Here is a 17,185-nt window from a genome sequence, read left to right as displayed (position 1 = left end):
ACCCAGCAGTGCCCATAGTGCCACCCAGCAGTGCCCACAGTGCCACCCAGCAGTGCCACCCAGCAGTGCCCACAGTGCCACCCAGCAGTGCCCTCTGCCTCAACAAAGGTGCTGCACCCCAGTGCCACATATCCATGCCCATCAGTGTCATCTACCAGTGCCCATCAGTGCCCATCAGTGCCGCCCATCAGTGCCCAGCAGTGCCACCTATCAGAGCCACCTATCAGTGCCACCTATCAGTGCCCATCAGTCCCATCTATCAGTGGTACCTATCATTGCCCCTTAGTGCCACCCATCCGTGCCACCCATCCGTGCCACCCATCTGTGCCATCTTATCTGTGCCCATCTTTGCCCATCAGTGATGCCTTATCTGTGCCCATCGGTTCCGCCTTATCTGTGCCTATTAGTGCCACCTTAACTATGCCTATCAGTGCCCACCAGTGCAGCCTATCAGTGCCCACCAGTGCAGCCTATCAGTGCCCACCAATGCAGCCTATCAGTGTCCACCAGTGCAGCCTATCAGTGCCGCCTCATCAGCACACTTCAATGAAGGAGAAAAATGACCTGTTTGCAAAATTTTATAACAAACTATTAAACATGATTTTTTTTTTTTTGCATCTTTTTTTGTTTGTTTAGCTAAAAATAAAACTCCCAGCTGTAATTAAATACCACCAAAAGAAAGCTCTATTTGTGGGAAAAAATTTATAAAAATTGAATTTGGGTACAGTGTTGTATGCCCGCGCAATTGTCATTCAAAGTGCATCAGTGCTGAAAGCTGAAAATTGGTCTGGGCATGAGGGGGGTTTAAGTGCCCAGTAAGCAAGTGGTTAAGGGGAAACATGTAAATGTGTTGTAATGGCCTAGTCAAAGCCCAGGCCTCAATCCAATAGAAAATCTGTGGTCAGACTTAAAGATTGCTGTTTACACGTGCAAACCATCCAGCTTGAAGGAGCTGGAGCAGTTTTGCAAGGAGGAATGGGCAAAAATCCCAGTGGTAAGATGTGGCAAGCTCATTGGAGCTGTGATAGCTGCAAAAGGTGGCTCTACAAAGTATTTGTCAGAGGAATAGTAGAAACCGGACTTGCCAGTATCAGCGCTTCCGTGTGCACCTGCGTGGTAGAGTAGCGCGACGGCGCATATGGGTGCGTGACACAACGAGCCATCGCATACAGGTGCACAATACAATGGTCTGGCGCACACGGGTGCGCGATGTGGCACATCAGCTCTGCCCCTTGTTTAATTGCTGGTTTGTCTTTTCAGCTTCCAGTGTTCCTGTTCCAAGCTCTGTGTACCTGTGCCTGCCTGTTGTGACCCGGATCATCTTGACCTCCCTGAATCTCTCCAGCACTTGACCCTCGGCTTGCTTAAGGACTTCTCTACTTGCCTGATTTCTGTGTTTGACCCTGGCTTGCCTAAGGACTTTTCCTCTGCCCGGACCCCTGTGTTTGACCCTCGGCCTCCTCACCTGACCCTGCTCCAGTCTCCATCTCCAGATCAAGGTGTTTGTGCCCCAGCTGGGCTTCTCATCAGTCCAGTGTCAAGTCCGCCCTGTGCGGTCCTTCTCTCCACCGGAAGATCTCCGCGCAAGCCTCTCCTACCTGCTGGCAACCAGTGCTTCTCGGTGCCCGATACCCTCTGTGCCACCTTCAGGGTTATAGCGCACTCAGCTGCAAGGGGAGCTGCTCTCAGCATCTCGGCCCTGGTGAGTACCTGACAGTACAAACCAGTCATGTCAGAGGCCGACAGAGCCAGTTCCCCCCTTGAGGCCCTCTGCCAGCAGGTTGCAGCCCTTGCACAGGCTGTCCAGAGACTTCAAGATGGCTACTTCAAAATTGAAGGCCGCCTCCAACACCTGACAACTTCTCCAGCTCCTTCAGCTGCAGCATCAGCCAGTTGGGGCGTCCTCCTCACAAGGTCAAGCCAACCCAGCTCCTGCAGTGGTAATGACCCTCCCTGAACCCAGGGTTCCCACTCCGGAGCGATTTTCAGGGAACCGAAAGAAATTCAGAGCTTTCAAAAATGCTTGCCTGTTATACCTAGCTCACCAACACAGGACTTTTCATTCCGAATCTGTAAAAGTGGGATTTGTTATTTCTTTACTATCTGAAGAACCCTTAATCTTGGGCCTATAACCTCCCCTTCTCAACTCCATGGAAACTTTCTTTGATTCTATGTCCCAGCTATATGACGACCCACAACGCACAGCCACAGCCGAGTCCGTCTTGCACACCCTGACCCAGGGGAAAAGACCAGTGGAGGACTACATTGTAGAATTCCGAAAATGGTCTGGAGAAATGAGGCCACTCTCCAATACCAATATCACCAGGGTCTTTCCGAAACACTAAAGGATGAACTGGCTCGGGTGGACACTCCTACCTCTCTGGAAGATCTGATCCAACTAGCCATTAAACTTGACAGACGCCTGCGAGAGCGCTGCTCTGAATGTCTCCAGTCTTCAAGGCCTACCTGGATGCTACCTCGGATCCCTCCTGTTCATGTACCCTCCACTGTCTCTTCCTCTTCCTCTGACAGTGAGCCCATGCAACTGGGTTTGGTTCGGTCTCTGCTCATCTCTGATGAGAGACTATGCCGATGTCAAGCCAATCTCTGCCTATACTGTGGGTGAGCAGGCTATTTCTTATGCAACTGTCCTGTGAGACCCAATAAGTGCTGCCCGCAGTACGCTATGAACTTTCAAGTTGCTGGTTCAATTCAATCTCACCTTGTCCTCCCAGTCTCATTACAGGTGGTGGAAGAGGAGGTTCGGCTCCTAGCCATCATTGACTCTGGAGCATGCAGTTGTTTCCTGAATGCATCTCTGGCCCAAGGTCATAATTTCATAGTTTGTAAGGTTGAATAAAGACACCAGTCCATCCAGTTCAACCTGAGTGAGTGTCTACAATTGTCCCTATCCCTGTATATTGCACACTCACATTGGCCCCTACCCTCAAGGAGCCCACATTCCAAGGTCCCCATTCACATACTAGGGCCAATTTTGAACAGAAGCCAATTAACCTACCTGCATGTCTTTGGAGTGTGGGAGGAAACCAGAGTACCCAGAGGAAACCCAGGCAAGCACAGGGAGAACAGGCAGGTAGTGTCATGGTTGGGATTCGAACCAGAGACCCTTCTTACTGCTAGGTGAGAGTGCTAACCACTACACCACTGTGCTGCCCGTTCTCAGCACATCTGAGTCTGCACATTCCACTTCGAGTCAAGAAACAGTATCGTCAAATACACCTGGCAGATGGGTCCCTATCCTGTTCAGGACCTGTTACTCAAGAAACCAGACCCGTTCTCACCTCTACAGACTCTGGCCACCAAGAATTTCTTTGCTTTGACATCATAAGCACCAAACATCAAAAAGGATTAATCCGTCCTTGCTCTTCCCCAGCCAGAGCGGGTATCTTCTTTGTTGAAAAAAAAGATGGATCTCTAAGACCTTGTGTGGACTATAGAGAACTCAAAAAAATTACTATTAAGAACCGATACCCACTCCCTCTCATCCCTGAACTTTTTCAATGTTTTCAATCCGCTCAAATATTCACCAAACTGGATCTACGGGGGGCATACAACCTTGTTCGGATATGTGCCGGAAACGAATAGAAGACAGCTTTCAGATCCAGGTTTGGGCACTTTGAATATTTGGGCTTTGCAATGCCCCGGCCACGTTTCAGCACCTAGTCAATTACATTTTCTGTGAGTACCTGGATAACTTGGTGATTGTCTATAATGATGACATGTTGATCTTTTCCACCACAGTAGAATTGCATTGAACTCATGTAAAGAAGGTACTCTCAATTCTCAGGAAACATGGTCTGTTCTTGAAAGGAGAGAAATGTGAGTTCGAAAAAAATATTTTTTTTATAGGTTTATCATCTCTACAGAGGGGGTAGCAATGGACCCACAAAAGGTTAAAGCCATCCTGGAGTGGCCAGCCCCCTCGGATAAAAAAGGAATCCAGCAATTTGTTGGCTTCGCCGATTTTTTTTGCAGGTTTATTAAAGGGTTCTCTTCAATCATCTCTCCCATCACCCAGCTGACTCGCCAGCAAATCCGGTTCCAATGGTCCCAGGAATCCCAGGAAGCTTTCAACAAATTAAAGAGACTTTTTACCTCTGCTCTCATACTTTAACACCCTGATCCAGTCTTACCTTATGTACTGGAAGTAGATGCCTCAGAGTCAGCAGCAGGAGCAATCTTGTCCCAGAGAAGTGGTCTGAAAGCTCTTCTCCATCCAGTAGCCTTTGCTTCTCGCAAATTAAGCCCACCCAAAAAGAACTACTATGTAGGTGACCGGGAATTACTAGCCATAAAACTTACTCTAGATGAGTGAGATACTTACTGGAGGGTCCGTTCCAGCCCATCATGATCTTCACAGACCACAAGAACCTGGAGTATCTCCGAACAGCCAAGCGTCTTAGACCCCGACAAGCCCGATGGGCATTATTCTTCTCCAGGTTCAATTTCCACATCTCCTACCGACCTGACTCAAAGAACGGGAAAGTGGACGCACACTCCCAAATGTTCCCAGAAGCCAACGAGTCAACAGAACCCGGGACCATCTTATCCCCACATAACTTTCTTCATCTTATCCAGCCTGATCTTAAATCTGCCATTAAACAGGCCTCTAGCCAGTACACTGAACCAGAAGTATCTTCCTTGGAAAAAAGAGAGGGTTTGCTGTGGGCCCAGAACAAAGTGTTTGCTCCTCCTCCTGTAAGACTTAAAATTTTACAGACTTTCCATGACCATAAGATGGCAGGGCACTTCAGAATACAGAAAACCTCTGAATTAGTATGTCTCTGGTGGCTGGGTTGGAGACAGGACTGTAAAGACTATGTTCAATCCTGCATTACCTGCCAACGCAGCAAGGGGTCAAACACTAAGGCATGGGGGCTCCTAAGACCCCTACCTGTTCCTGAACGACCCTGGAGAGAGGTCTCTATGGACTTCATCAGCGACCTACCTCCCTCTGAGAAATTCACCACCATTTTAGTAGTAGTCGACTGCCTGTCAAAGATGGCGCACTTTCTGCCCATGATGGGCACTCCTTCTGCTCTAGCTACAGCAAACATATTTATCAAAGAAGTAGTAAGACTTCATGGTGTTCCTCACAAGATTGTGTCCGACAAGGGAATCCAATTTACCTCAAAATTTTGGAAGGACCTCTGTAAATCCCTAGAAATTTAAATCTCCCTCTCTTCAGCATACCATCCGCAAAGCAACGGCCAAACAGAGAGGACTAATCAGACTCTAGAACAATATCTTTGTTGCTTCTGCTCTTGCTCCCAAGATAACTGTCTACACTTCTCCCCTGTGCAGAGTTTGCTTACAACAATTCCACACATTCTGCCATCAACCAAACGCCTTTTTGGGCCTATTATGGTTTCCACCCCTCCTTTCTGTCGGATTATATTCCTGAAGTCTCAACTCATGCGGTACAAGATCAGATAAACTTCATCCAAACAATTTTTTTGCAGATCCAGGAAGCCATGAAGAAGGCCCAAAACAGTTATAAGGAATATTGTAACAGAGGCTGAAGAAGTAACCAAAACTTCAAGATTGGAGACAAGGTACGGCTATCTGCTATCAATCTCAATGATATCAGATAGGGTGGTTAACCCTGTGTCTTTCGAACTAGCCCTATCCAGTTCTTGTAAGATGCACCCGGTGTTCCATGCATCTTTACTGAAGCCGGTGGTTCCCAGCCCTTTCTCGAGAAGAGAAGAACTACAACCTCCACAGTTGAAATTGAAGGTGAAGAAGAGTTTGAAGTGGAGGCAATAATGAACTGTAGAAAAAGGGGGGATGGATCCAGTACCTAGTTAAATGGAAAAGGGTATCCCCCTGAAGATAACTCTTGGGAACCTTCTAGCAATGTACATGCTCCTCGTTTGGTACGAGACTTTCACAGTAGACACCCAGGAATGCTGGCTAGGTTGGGCATCCGGAGGCTGCCCCTGGGGGGGGGCACTGTTAGAGGAATAGTAGAAACTGGGGCTTCCCTGTGCGCCTGCATGGTAGAGTAGCATGGCGGCGCATATGGGTGCGCAACAAAAACGGGCCAGCGCATACGGGTGCGCGATACAATGGGCCGCGCATGCAGGTGCGTGATGCGGCTCTTCTGCTTAGGCACGTGTGTGCCATAGCGCGCACAGCATGATATCCCCCTGCTGGGCCTATAAAAGGCAGCTCTGCCCCTTGTTTAATTGCTGGTTTGTATTTTCAGCTTTCAGTGTTCCTGTTCCAAGCTCTGTGTAGCTTTTGTGACCCGGTTCGTCTTGACCTCCTCTGAATCTCTCCAGCACTTGACCCTCGGCTTGCTTAAGGACTTCTCTACTTGCCTGATCTCCGTGTTTGGCCCTCGGTTTACTCTAAGGACTTCGCTTTTGCCTGACCCCCATGTTTGACCCTCGGCCTGCTCAAAGGACTTCTCTATTGCTTGACCCCTGTGTTTGACCCTTGGCCTCCTCACCAGACACTGCTCCAGTCTCCATTTCTGGATCAAGGTGTTTGTGCCCCGACCGGGCTTCTCATCGGTCCAGTGTCAAGTCCGCCCTGCATGGTTCTTCTCTCCACCAGAAGATCTCCACGCAAGACTCTCCTACCTGCTGGCGACTTGTGCCTCTCCATGCCTGATACCCTCTGTACCATCTTCAGGGGTATAGCGCACTCAGCTGCAAGGGGAGCCGCTCTCAGCATCTCGACCCTCATGAGTACCTGATAGTATTGACTTTAAGGGGTGAATACTTTTGACTTTTTCTGGTATTTTGTCCTATTTGCTTCACAATAAAAAAAAAAATCTTCAAAGTTGTGGTCATGTTCTGTAAATTAAATTATGCAAAATCCTCAAACAATCCATGTTAATTCCAGGTTGTGAGGCAACAAAACATGAAAAAGCCAAGGAGGGTGAATACTTTTGCAAGGTACTGTAAGTCTAACATGTGAGATTTAGAAGCAATCATCAAATAACAGCCTTAGTGGGGTGTGGGTTGAGAATTATGCACCCCGCCCAAAAAAACACAAAAGCATATCTATTTGTAACCCAATATACACACTGCAAGTTTCAAGCCTGTTCTTAGGCCAAACATCTGCCACAAATGCAGGACATTTAAATAACCTAGCTAGCATTGCTCACCCACCCAGTATAGGACACACCCACCAGTGTAATTGATTCTGTCTCTTCATGTAGGCCTCAAATGCTCACACCTGTTCATTAGGAATACACACTCCTTACAAATGAAAAAAATGCATCAGCATAAATATCTGTGCAGGGTAAACCTCAAAATAACAAATGTCCAAGACTCTGGCCATGATAAGTGATCCCAAAAATCTTTAAATCTAACTTGTACATTGGTGGGCATGTGGAGGTTCCAAAACAGGAAATTACAACTCTGTGAGGGCTGCTTCACACAAATTGGTGACAAAACGCATTTGTCATTCACCATAAGCATACAGCATTAAAATAGTTGTACAGGATCACACCAGACTTACATCCATATCTGGACCAAACACCCCACTTCCAGATTTGGTGCAAACCCACACTTGCTTGATTTATAATGTGATTTCTTGGGGTTCCATTATGTGAAACCCATCAAAAATGTAGTCACTGGTAAAAAGGAAACTTTTACAGCACAACAGGGAAACCTCTAGCCAGGCAGCAGGATTGGGATTCAAACCAAGAACCTCAGTGTTGGTAGGCAGAAGTGCTAACCTGTTAGCCACTGTGCTGCTACATGTTTGTAAGCTGCATCTCTGTGGTGTCAAACTGTCCTAAGTCCCAAGGGTGCAAGAAGGTAATTAATGCAAATGTACTGTGGAAGGCCGGAGAGCCGTTGAACAACATGTTTCTAGCATATGCCATCTGTTTTGAGGGCTGGTTATGGCTGATTACTGTCAGAATGCTGAGAGATAAACAGCTGTCATTTTGTGGGTGTTGGCTTGGTAAGAGGCTGCAATTAGTGCTGGTGGGAAGATGTTAAGGCTGATCATAGTCCTTACCCATGGAAAACATATAATACGATTTGCAATGGTGGTGGAACCCTCCTACACATAAATACTGAATTTCTTTGGACATATAGGTAGAGGAATAATTTTTTTTTCAATCCAATAATTTATTAGATTTTTCACATGTTACAACAGAAACATTGGTATCAATTTCACCCAACAATGTGTATAAACAAAAAACATTACAAGCAATCAGACATACTATCTTACCAAACAAACAAACCCAGAAGAGGAAAAAAAAATCAAAAAATGTCTCCTTTCTCTTTCATTCCTTTCCCTTCTCTCCTCCTCTATATCTGCGTTCGCCAGTCCCTTTTTTACAGTTCCCTCCTTCACATTATTCCTATATGCCAGCTGTTATATATATCTGCGTTGGCCAGTACCTTTTTTACAGTTCCCTCCAATGTTAACTTTCTTATCTAATGTCCCATATTAAGCACTTAAGCCCCAAACCATTTGGCTGGCCAAAGACCAGAGCACTTTTTGTGATTCGGCACTGCATCGCTTTAACTGACAATTGTGCGGTCATGCGACATGGCTCCCAAACAAAACTGCCGTTCTTTTTTCCCACAAACAGAGCTTTCTTTTGGTGTTATTTGATCACTTCTGCGTTTTTTTTTTTTGTGTTATAAACAAAAAAAGAGCGACAATTTTGAAAAAAAAACTATATTGTTTACTTTTTGCTATAATAAATAACCCCAAAAAATATAGTTTAGGGCGATACGTATTCTTCTACATATATTTGGTTAAAAAAAATCACAATAGGTGTTTATTGATTGATTTGCGCAAAAGTTATAGCATCTACAAAATAGGGGAAAGTTTTATGGTATTTTTATTTTAATATTTTTTTTTACTAGTAATGGTGGTGATGTGTGATTTTTATCGGGACTGCGACATTATGGTGGACACATCAGACATTTTTGACACTTTTTTGACACATTTTTGGGACCATTGTCATTTATACAGCAATCAGTGCTATACAAATCCATTGATTCCTGTGTAAATGACATTGGCAGTGAAGGGGTTAACCACTAGGTGGCAGTGTAGGGGTTAAGTGTGTCCTAGGGAGTGATTCTAATAGTGGGGGGAGGGGCTATGTGTGACATCACTGATCACCGCTCCCGATTACAGGGAGATGTGATCAGTGACAGTGTCCCTAGGCAGAACGGGAAAATGCTTGTTTACCCCGCGGACTCGATCACACTCACGATGCCTGTGTTGCACACGCAGCATGGTTCTGTTTGCCCCACAGGCCACATGCGGCAAATTCAAAGGGATGTACAGGTACGCCCATTTGCACAGCCGTGCCATTCTGCCAACATATATGTACATGCGGCGGTCAGCAAGCGGTTAATATACTCATCATATTTCTCAGCTGGATCAGACACTAACCACCAATGCTAAAGCTTTCCAAATTTCTTAGTACATCTCCTATGTTTGAAGGTCAGTTCCCCTCATCCTAAATTAAGGTTAATTGCTTTAATCCATCAAGCGACAATATAGCTCTATTACCCGAATTTTCAGTTGGAACCTGTAGATTAAGAAATACATGGCTTTTTTTTCACTGCTGTAGATCTATTTGGGATAAAGCCTGATTGATCCTATCTTTGAAATTATTTTCGTCAATCTAGTGGCTAATACTTTTGCCAGTATTTTCATGTCTGAGGTAAGTAATGAGACGATATTATTCAGGGTTACTAGGGATTTTATCAGGTTTTAACAGCACAATAATAATTGCTTCATTCATAGAAGAATGCTGTATTAAAGACCTCCAACAATTCAGGGAGCAAGTCTTTTCCAAAAACCTTATAAACCTCCCCTGGTAACCCGTCTGCTCCCGGGTCTTTATTGTTAGGCAAATTAGCTGACAGGGGTTGTTCCAACATCTTCCTATCGCTCTCTGATAATTTTGCTAGAGTAATAGAGTCTTGAAAGAGTTTCAAATCAACCTCCATATAGGATAGTTTACTACTATAGAAGTTTTTATAGAAATCAGGAAAAAACTGATGAAATCACCAATGTTGTTTGCACTTTTTTAGTAGGAGAAATTTGTAATTCCACTATTTGTGACATTGGTTTTTGGGATTTTACTATTGCAGACAAGAGGTGACCCATGTTTTCCCCATCCTCAAAATAAGGTTGCTGAAGGAAAAAATATATATCCAGAAAAAGGAGTTCATACTGAGTTTCCTGGAGTAGTATCCAAGCTAAATCTATCTAAGGAAAAATCAAGATATTATTATATCTTATGTATAGATATTATTAAAATCTCCTATTATTAACCAAGGAACTTCCATTTTGTCAGACGTAAAGTTCAAAACTTTTCAAGTACCTCTGATAAATATGGGGGAGGTATATATATATATATATATATATATATATATATATATATATATATATATATATATATATATATATATATATATATATATTAGGGATGCACTGAAACATATCGGAGAAAAATTGCCTTTTCGGCAATTTGCGGAAAAGAGAAAAACGACCGATAATGGAGCCGAAATTGGGGTGGGGTCTAGTGGGGTCCCACCCCCACCCCTTGTGCCACCCATCACAGGGGTGTCCTATAGTGCAGAAGAGAGAGGAGAGCTGCTGCCACCGCCTGGTTGATTACAGCGCCAGGAACATCACAGCTTTCATTTCAATAGTTATGTGTTCCCCACCACGTGACGTCACATACAGCTCCTCCCCCTTGTCCAGGGAACTTTGATAGGCTGATCACCCCTCCCAGGATTGGTCTATCAAAGTGCCTGGACATAGAGGAGGGGCTGTATGTGACACACACGTGTTGTGTATGGAACACACAGTTATTGAAATGAAACCTGTGATGTTCCAGGCTCTCTAATCAACCAGGTGGCGGCGTCTCTCCTCTCTTGCTGGCTGCAATGGCTACACTGATTGCAATGGGGACACTGACTGGCTGCAATGGGGACACTGGCTGGCTGCAATGGGGACACTGGCTGCAATAAGGACACTGGCTGGCTGCAATGGGGACACTGGCTGCATTGGGAACACTGGCTGGCTGCAACGGGGACACAGGCTGGCTGCAATGGGGACACTGGCTGCATTGGGAACACTGGCTGGCTGCAATGGGGACACAGGCTGGCTGCAATGGGGACACAGGCCGGTAGGGCTTATATTGCAGCCATCACTGACAATCACGCTAGGTGTTTTTTTCGGGGAAAAAGGGTAGTTACATAGTTAGTCAGGTTGAAAAAAGACACAAGTTCATATCTTCACCTCTCCCTGCCCCCCCATATGGCACCCTCCCACTGCACTATCCATAGTGCTTATCCAGCCATTCAACATCTGCCTGTGGCTTGTCTTGTGTTTTGCAGGATATTGCATTGAGTAAGACAGTTGCAGGGTCTGCAGCCTCTTTTTTACAGCTTGGAATTTAGTCCATTGTTAATGAACTTCAGGAGAAAAGTTCAGGAAGAACATAATTTTAGTTCCATTAAACATGACTTCCTTCAAATTTCTAGCTCTTCTAAGAATATGATCTTTGTCTCGTGGGGGGGCTTCTGCAGGTAATGGCCTACTTGGTACTCAGTGTGCTCTTTGAACCGAGAAAGACATAGAAAGATATTCTTTTCCAATAATCTTCCAAATCCATGTTTCTGAAAACTCTGTTGGGTTTGCTCCCTCAGATTTCTCTGGGATGCCCACCAGCCTTATGTTGTTACGTCAAAAACGGTTTTCGAGATATTCCAATTTATGAGCATTAGCATCAGATTTTTTCATTGCTTCTTTAACTTCTTTGCCCAATGGCTGCGTTGAATCCTCTAGTTCTTTGACCCGGTTTTCCAATACAGAAGTTCTCTCCGTTATTTTATGTATGTCTTAGCGCCACAAAATAAAGTCTTCTTTGAACTCCTGTACTTGACCAGTCAGATTACCTATGGAGCTCTGGCATTGTTGTATTGCCTTTAACACATCTAGTATTGTAGGCTCTATTGGTGTTATTTATGTTGTTATTTGTATGTCATTTGGCTATTTATTAATATGTAATTTTTCCCTTTCATCCATCTCTTTCACTTCACTTGTCTTTTGATCTAAATATTCTGAATGTTCATGCGTATTAACTAAATTAGTCTCTTCATCAACCATATATCGTGACACTTTATTTTCCCCTTCTTTAAACGACAATGCATATTTTGCTGCTGCAGCTTCTTTAACCTTTTCTTTTGTGGATTTACCACTTTGTATTTGTTAGGGAATTCTGCCCTCATCTTGCATTGAGGCATCAGTATTAAAAGTCCCCTTTTTCCATATTTTGGCTGCTCTATTACCACCCCTTCTCTCCATTCCTCCTCTTTCTTCCTGTTATCCCTCTCTTGATTAATTTTTTTTCCTTAGTTTGTTTTAGTTTGTTTTTAATTTTTATACATGTTTTTCCTTTTTTATTTATTTTTCCTTTCCCTTCCCTTCCTTCTCCTTTTCTTTCTTCCTTTCCTTTTCCCCTTTTTCTGCTTCTTTGTTTGCTCCTTTCTTATTACTGTATCACGTTTTTTTTTTTACCCCAAAGTTTTTTATTATTATTTATTTTTAATTTAATTGCAGTTTTAAATTGCAGTTTCTAGATATTTTTGTGTTTACCTGCTCCTGCAGTCGAAATCTTCAGATTTCTGCCAAGTCCTAATGATTTTGTTCGGTGTTTACCGATGATTACCCATGATTGACGATCCTCTGCTCAATCCCCGAGCAGGAGACGGGTGTCTGCACCGGCTCCAATCTCTCCTTGTGTCAGTCCGGACAGTCCGTGTCAGTCAGGGGGCTCCCGGAGTGAAGACACTCAGGAGCACCACCCACTTCCGCAGGTGACAAAGGGCTCGGCTATCACTAGGGACCGAAACCTCCCAACGCCTCCACCGCAAAAGCCAAGAGTGAGGAGGGGGAGGAGAGGGACGATCCGCAGCCAAGGGCCAGACTCCAAACGGCACCCCTGGGTTCCACCAGGACACCTCCAGAGCCCCGACTTCAGCTCAGGCACAGCATGGACGTAGTGCAAGCACAGCACAGGCACAGCAGGTAGGAGCTCTATTGCGGTATTAGCTCTTATACCGCTGCTGTTATGAGAAAAAATAAGTCTCTTTTGAAGCAAGGGGAGATTCAGGGGATCTTAAGGCAGAGGGGGCCAGAAGACCACAAAGCAGCAGGAAAGTCTCAAAACATTTTTTCCCAATGCGGCTTTTCAAACACAACTGATGTCCGCCTCCCAGGCAGTCAGGACATATCATCCAGGGAGTCAGCCAGTAAAGGATGGAGGAGACGGAGCACACCCTACATACATCTGCTCACTCTCACGTCCACATCACACATCAATTACATTAGTCAGGAATTACATTAGTCATGAGTTATTCTTCTTGATTTATTCTGTGATATTTGGTGGTTCTTGGTGTGTCAGTGTAGAATAGTGATGTTGCCCTCTGATTTTTGAGAATGTCATTTTGATTTCTGATGTTGGTACACATATCAAATTTTTTGGGTTCCAATTAGGATCATTTGGAAATAATACAAAACACACAAAATTGTGACTCATTTTAAATTTGCATCAGCAATGGTATTGTTTGTGGTTTGTAAAGACACCTGTGTGAGTTTGGGTAAAGATTTTTGTGAGAGATACAGAGAAAAATATATTTTATTAAAACATTTCACATTCTAACATTCTTAAAAACAAAATAGATGAAGAAGAGCAACATTGTTGTGGGGACATTTTCTTTTAGAGAAAGACACATTTCGTCTCAACATGAAAAGTATTTATTTGGGGAAGTTACAATTGTACCATTAGTATCAACGGCTGAAACATGCATTGGGCTACATAACTGTAATTTTCACTCTCAAAAAATGCTTTTTAACCCAGCGCTCATTTTGGTATTTATTCTTTATCTCTTCTCAGACTTAAACATATTTCAGTGTATATAACACTTTTTAACACAGTTTAAAAGCAGATTATCTTTAAACAATATACCACATATTTCAGTACCATTTAGGCGATTATATCATTCTCTAAACATTATTTCCATGTGCAATACTCCAGATCCTAGCAAGAGTAAGGGTTTGGGCACTATCTGTTGTCTGCGAGCTGTAGTAAATTAGTCTTTTGTGGTAATGTGATCCCTAATTAGGGCTAATTAGCAGTAATTTTCACTACAGTAAATGACCCCCAGAGTGTAGTATTTTATTAGAATTAAAAGAAAATACATATGTTGCAGCATAAAAACAATATTAGCCAAAAAAAACTTACAAAGATGGCCACCACTCCAATCACAAAGACGTGGCAGGGATGACGTCAGTGCGTAGGCCCCTTCCGACGTGTTTCATGTGCATGTACTCTCTCAAGGGATTCGCCTTGAGAATAAGCGGTCCCTTTGTATTCTAATACATGTTTACTTTTACTGCTCTACATGATATCTCTGCTCTTAGTAAAAGAGTGCATGGAAAGTTTTGATATACTGTATTTTCATAAATGCTGATTTTTTTTTCGGCTGCATATGTCATTTTTATTATTCCTTGCCTATTAGACTATAAGCTTGAAAAAGGAGTTCCCTTATACTATTAAATTACTTTTATGTTGGGTTTGTGAATAGTCTCTAGACTGTACAGTAAACATTATGGAATATAATGGTGTAATAAACTATTATTATTATAATAATAATCATAGTCATAAAATATGATGTTACATGTTTTAACTTTTTTTAAATATTTTCTCTTCAGCACAGCATCTACAAGCATTAACGCCATGGCTGCAGTAACAGTTGAGGATCTCATTAAGCCAAATAAGGCAGACATTTCAATGAAAAAACTCATATACATTTCAAAGGGACTTTGTGAGTATAATTTCTTTTCCTACTCTGCTCCTATTTATTTATATTATTAAAGAGGTTGTAAACCTACATCGTCTTCCCCCATCCAAAGGATAAGGCACTCCCCCTGCAATTAAATATCAGAGGAAAACTGGGGAACTAAATTAATAAATACCTTTCTTTACAACGGAACTAAAGTCCAGCAGTCAGTCTCTTTATTGCAGAAGAAATATGTCTCTTCTAAAATAAAATAAAACTTCTGGCACAGTTCTGTGTTCTGGGATAACTGCATTCCTGCGCAGGATTTACGTCAACCCCAACCAATTAGAATGCTCTTAAACATACCTCCTGACGAGGTACATTTTGGAGATTAAGCTGTGGGGGATTTGTGGCAGGTGACGTGGCAAGTATAATCCGCAATGTGTGGCAGGTGACGTGGCAAGTGACAATCAGCAGCATGTGGCAGGTGAAGTGGCAAGTGTAATCCGCAATGTGGCAACTGTAATCCGCAATGTGTGGCAGGTGATATGGCAAGTGTAATCTGCAATGTGTGGCAAGTGGCAATCAGCAACATGTGGCAGGTGACGTGGCAAGTGACAATCAGCATCTGGTGGCAGGCAAGTGACAATCCGCAGCTTGTGGCAGGGACGTGGCAAGTGACAAGCTGCATCTGAAGGCAGGTCGACTTGGAAAGTGACACACTCAGGGCTCCCACTGATTCCGCATTATGCTGAACCATTTCATTTTATATTACAATGTAATAATAGAAATAATGCGCTTAAATCATCCTGACACCATAACAACCATGGTGCAGTGATGATGAAAGCTCCAACACCAGCCATTGCTCCGATAAATTGCACCCAAAAAAAGTATTTTCTGGCAGTGCCCCTCCCAAACCTAGACTCTGGATCCGACCCTGCTCACGTGGCTGCGTCATTCATTCACAGAGTTCTGTGAATGATTGAGCTACAGCTACCATCAGCCATTGTGACTGATGACTTGTAGCTCTCAAAGGATAAAGGTGACTGCTCTCGAAGTTCATTGAGCTTCCTGGACTTCAGTAACTGCCTGTCCATATCCCAGGTATGGGCAGACAGTGTAACTGACAAACTGCAAGTGCCTGATATTGCACCCATAATCTGCTGATCATTGGTTTAATGCTTTACAGGTTCCCAAGAAAAGAAATAATAAATGCACTTTTTTTTTTACCTGCAAAAAATGTGCATTTATTCTTTTTTTAGATATGAACTTAGCCTTTAATAATAAAAGATGTAGAATTTTTTAAAAAATGATAGGCTTTTGTCACATTGGGAAAGAAAATGCAAAAGGTTTTATTAGTTGCAGATAGAGTGGTGTAAGGTTAGACAGTCTGCCAAACTTTTCTTGTGGTCTGTGCCCCACCTGGGGAGATTTACTCCTCTATTTGTCCTGGTGAAATAAATCAAACAATGTCAGCGCTCAATGGGTAACATTAGGTGGACATAGCACTGGCAGAAAACATAAATAGCAAGAAATGGGTTAATAAAGATATTCCTTTTGGGTGGTATTGATGAACCGAGGCAAGTTTAATTAATATTCATAATAACATTAAAACCAAGAATCCTCATACATGTAATGTATGACAAAAGGGATGGATAAGATTAAATGAGCCTACGGTGTCGTGTCCACTATTTATTGTGACACTCGTTTTTTTAACATATTACCAGTAGAGTTTTTAACATCTATGGTTTATAATTATTTGTCCTTTTGTATCAGTCTATTATTAATGTTTTAGTAGATCCATGCATATCTATTTCTCACTCTAATTTGGGTGTTTTTTTGTTTTGTTTTATTTTTTATTTTTGTTGTTTGGTTGTTTTTTGTGTTTTTATTTTCATTTCTGGCAATTTGGTCCTTTAATGTGTTTTTAGCTATTTATAAGTGTACATATTTGCATTGTTTATAATATGTTTATGGACTTTTAATTGCTTTTGTAATGATGTATATCACCTTGTTGATGATGAGTTAACTGCAACAGTTCTGCCCCACTACTCTGCCCAATTCCCACCCCCAGGGGGTATTTAAATAAATTGGCTACCTGTTCCTGTGACTTTGAAAAAGTGCATGCGCTCAAAAAGTGAATTCCCCTAATTTTAGGAAGATTTCCTCTCACTTCCTGTTTCATCCCCAAGATGGGAAGTGAGGGAAAATATCCCCAGCAGGCAAAATATAACTTTAAAGAAGTTATGAACCCTACCCTTCTTTATGAAGAAAAATGTTTTGGCTATACATACATTTTACACTATTTTACAACCCAGGACATTCCTACATACAGTACCATTGATGACTCCTCAAGTAGTCTATTCATGCAGTTC

At 43.0% G+C, this 17,185-nt stretch overlaps 1 protein-coding gene across 1 annotated transcript in view; it reads left to right on the top strand.

The window, feature by feature from the left end:
* SLC5A5 (solute carrier family 5 member 5) overlaps nucleotides 1-17,185 on the top strand; it is a 137,704-nt gene that overhangs the window by 46,101 nt on the left and 74,418 nt on the right. The window contains exon 10 of the mRNA XM_077475548.1: nucleotides 14,743-14,855. Within this exon, the coding sequence (XP_077331674.1) occupies nucleotides 14,743-14,855 (113 nt within the window). The remainder of the gene's footprint in view (nucleotides 1-14,742; nucleotides 14,856-17,185) is intronic.

Source organism: Lithobates pipiens, unplaced genomic scaffold (assembly GCF_037356315.1).
Source record: "Lithobates pipiens isolate NorthernLeopardFrog02 unplaced genomic scaffold, aLitPip1_a1.2 Scaffold_13, whole genome shotgun sequence".
Lineage (NCBI taxonomy): Eukaryota > Metazoa > Chordata > Amphibia > Anura > Ranidae > Lithobates > Lithobates pipiens.
Note: the sequence above shows the minus strand (reverse complement) of the source record. Positions and strands in the feature narration are given on the sequence as shown.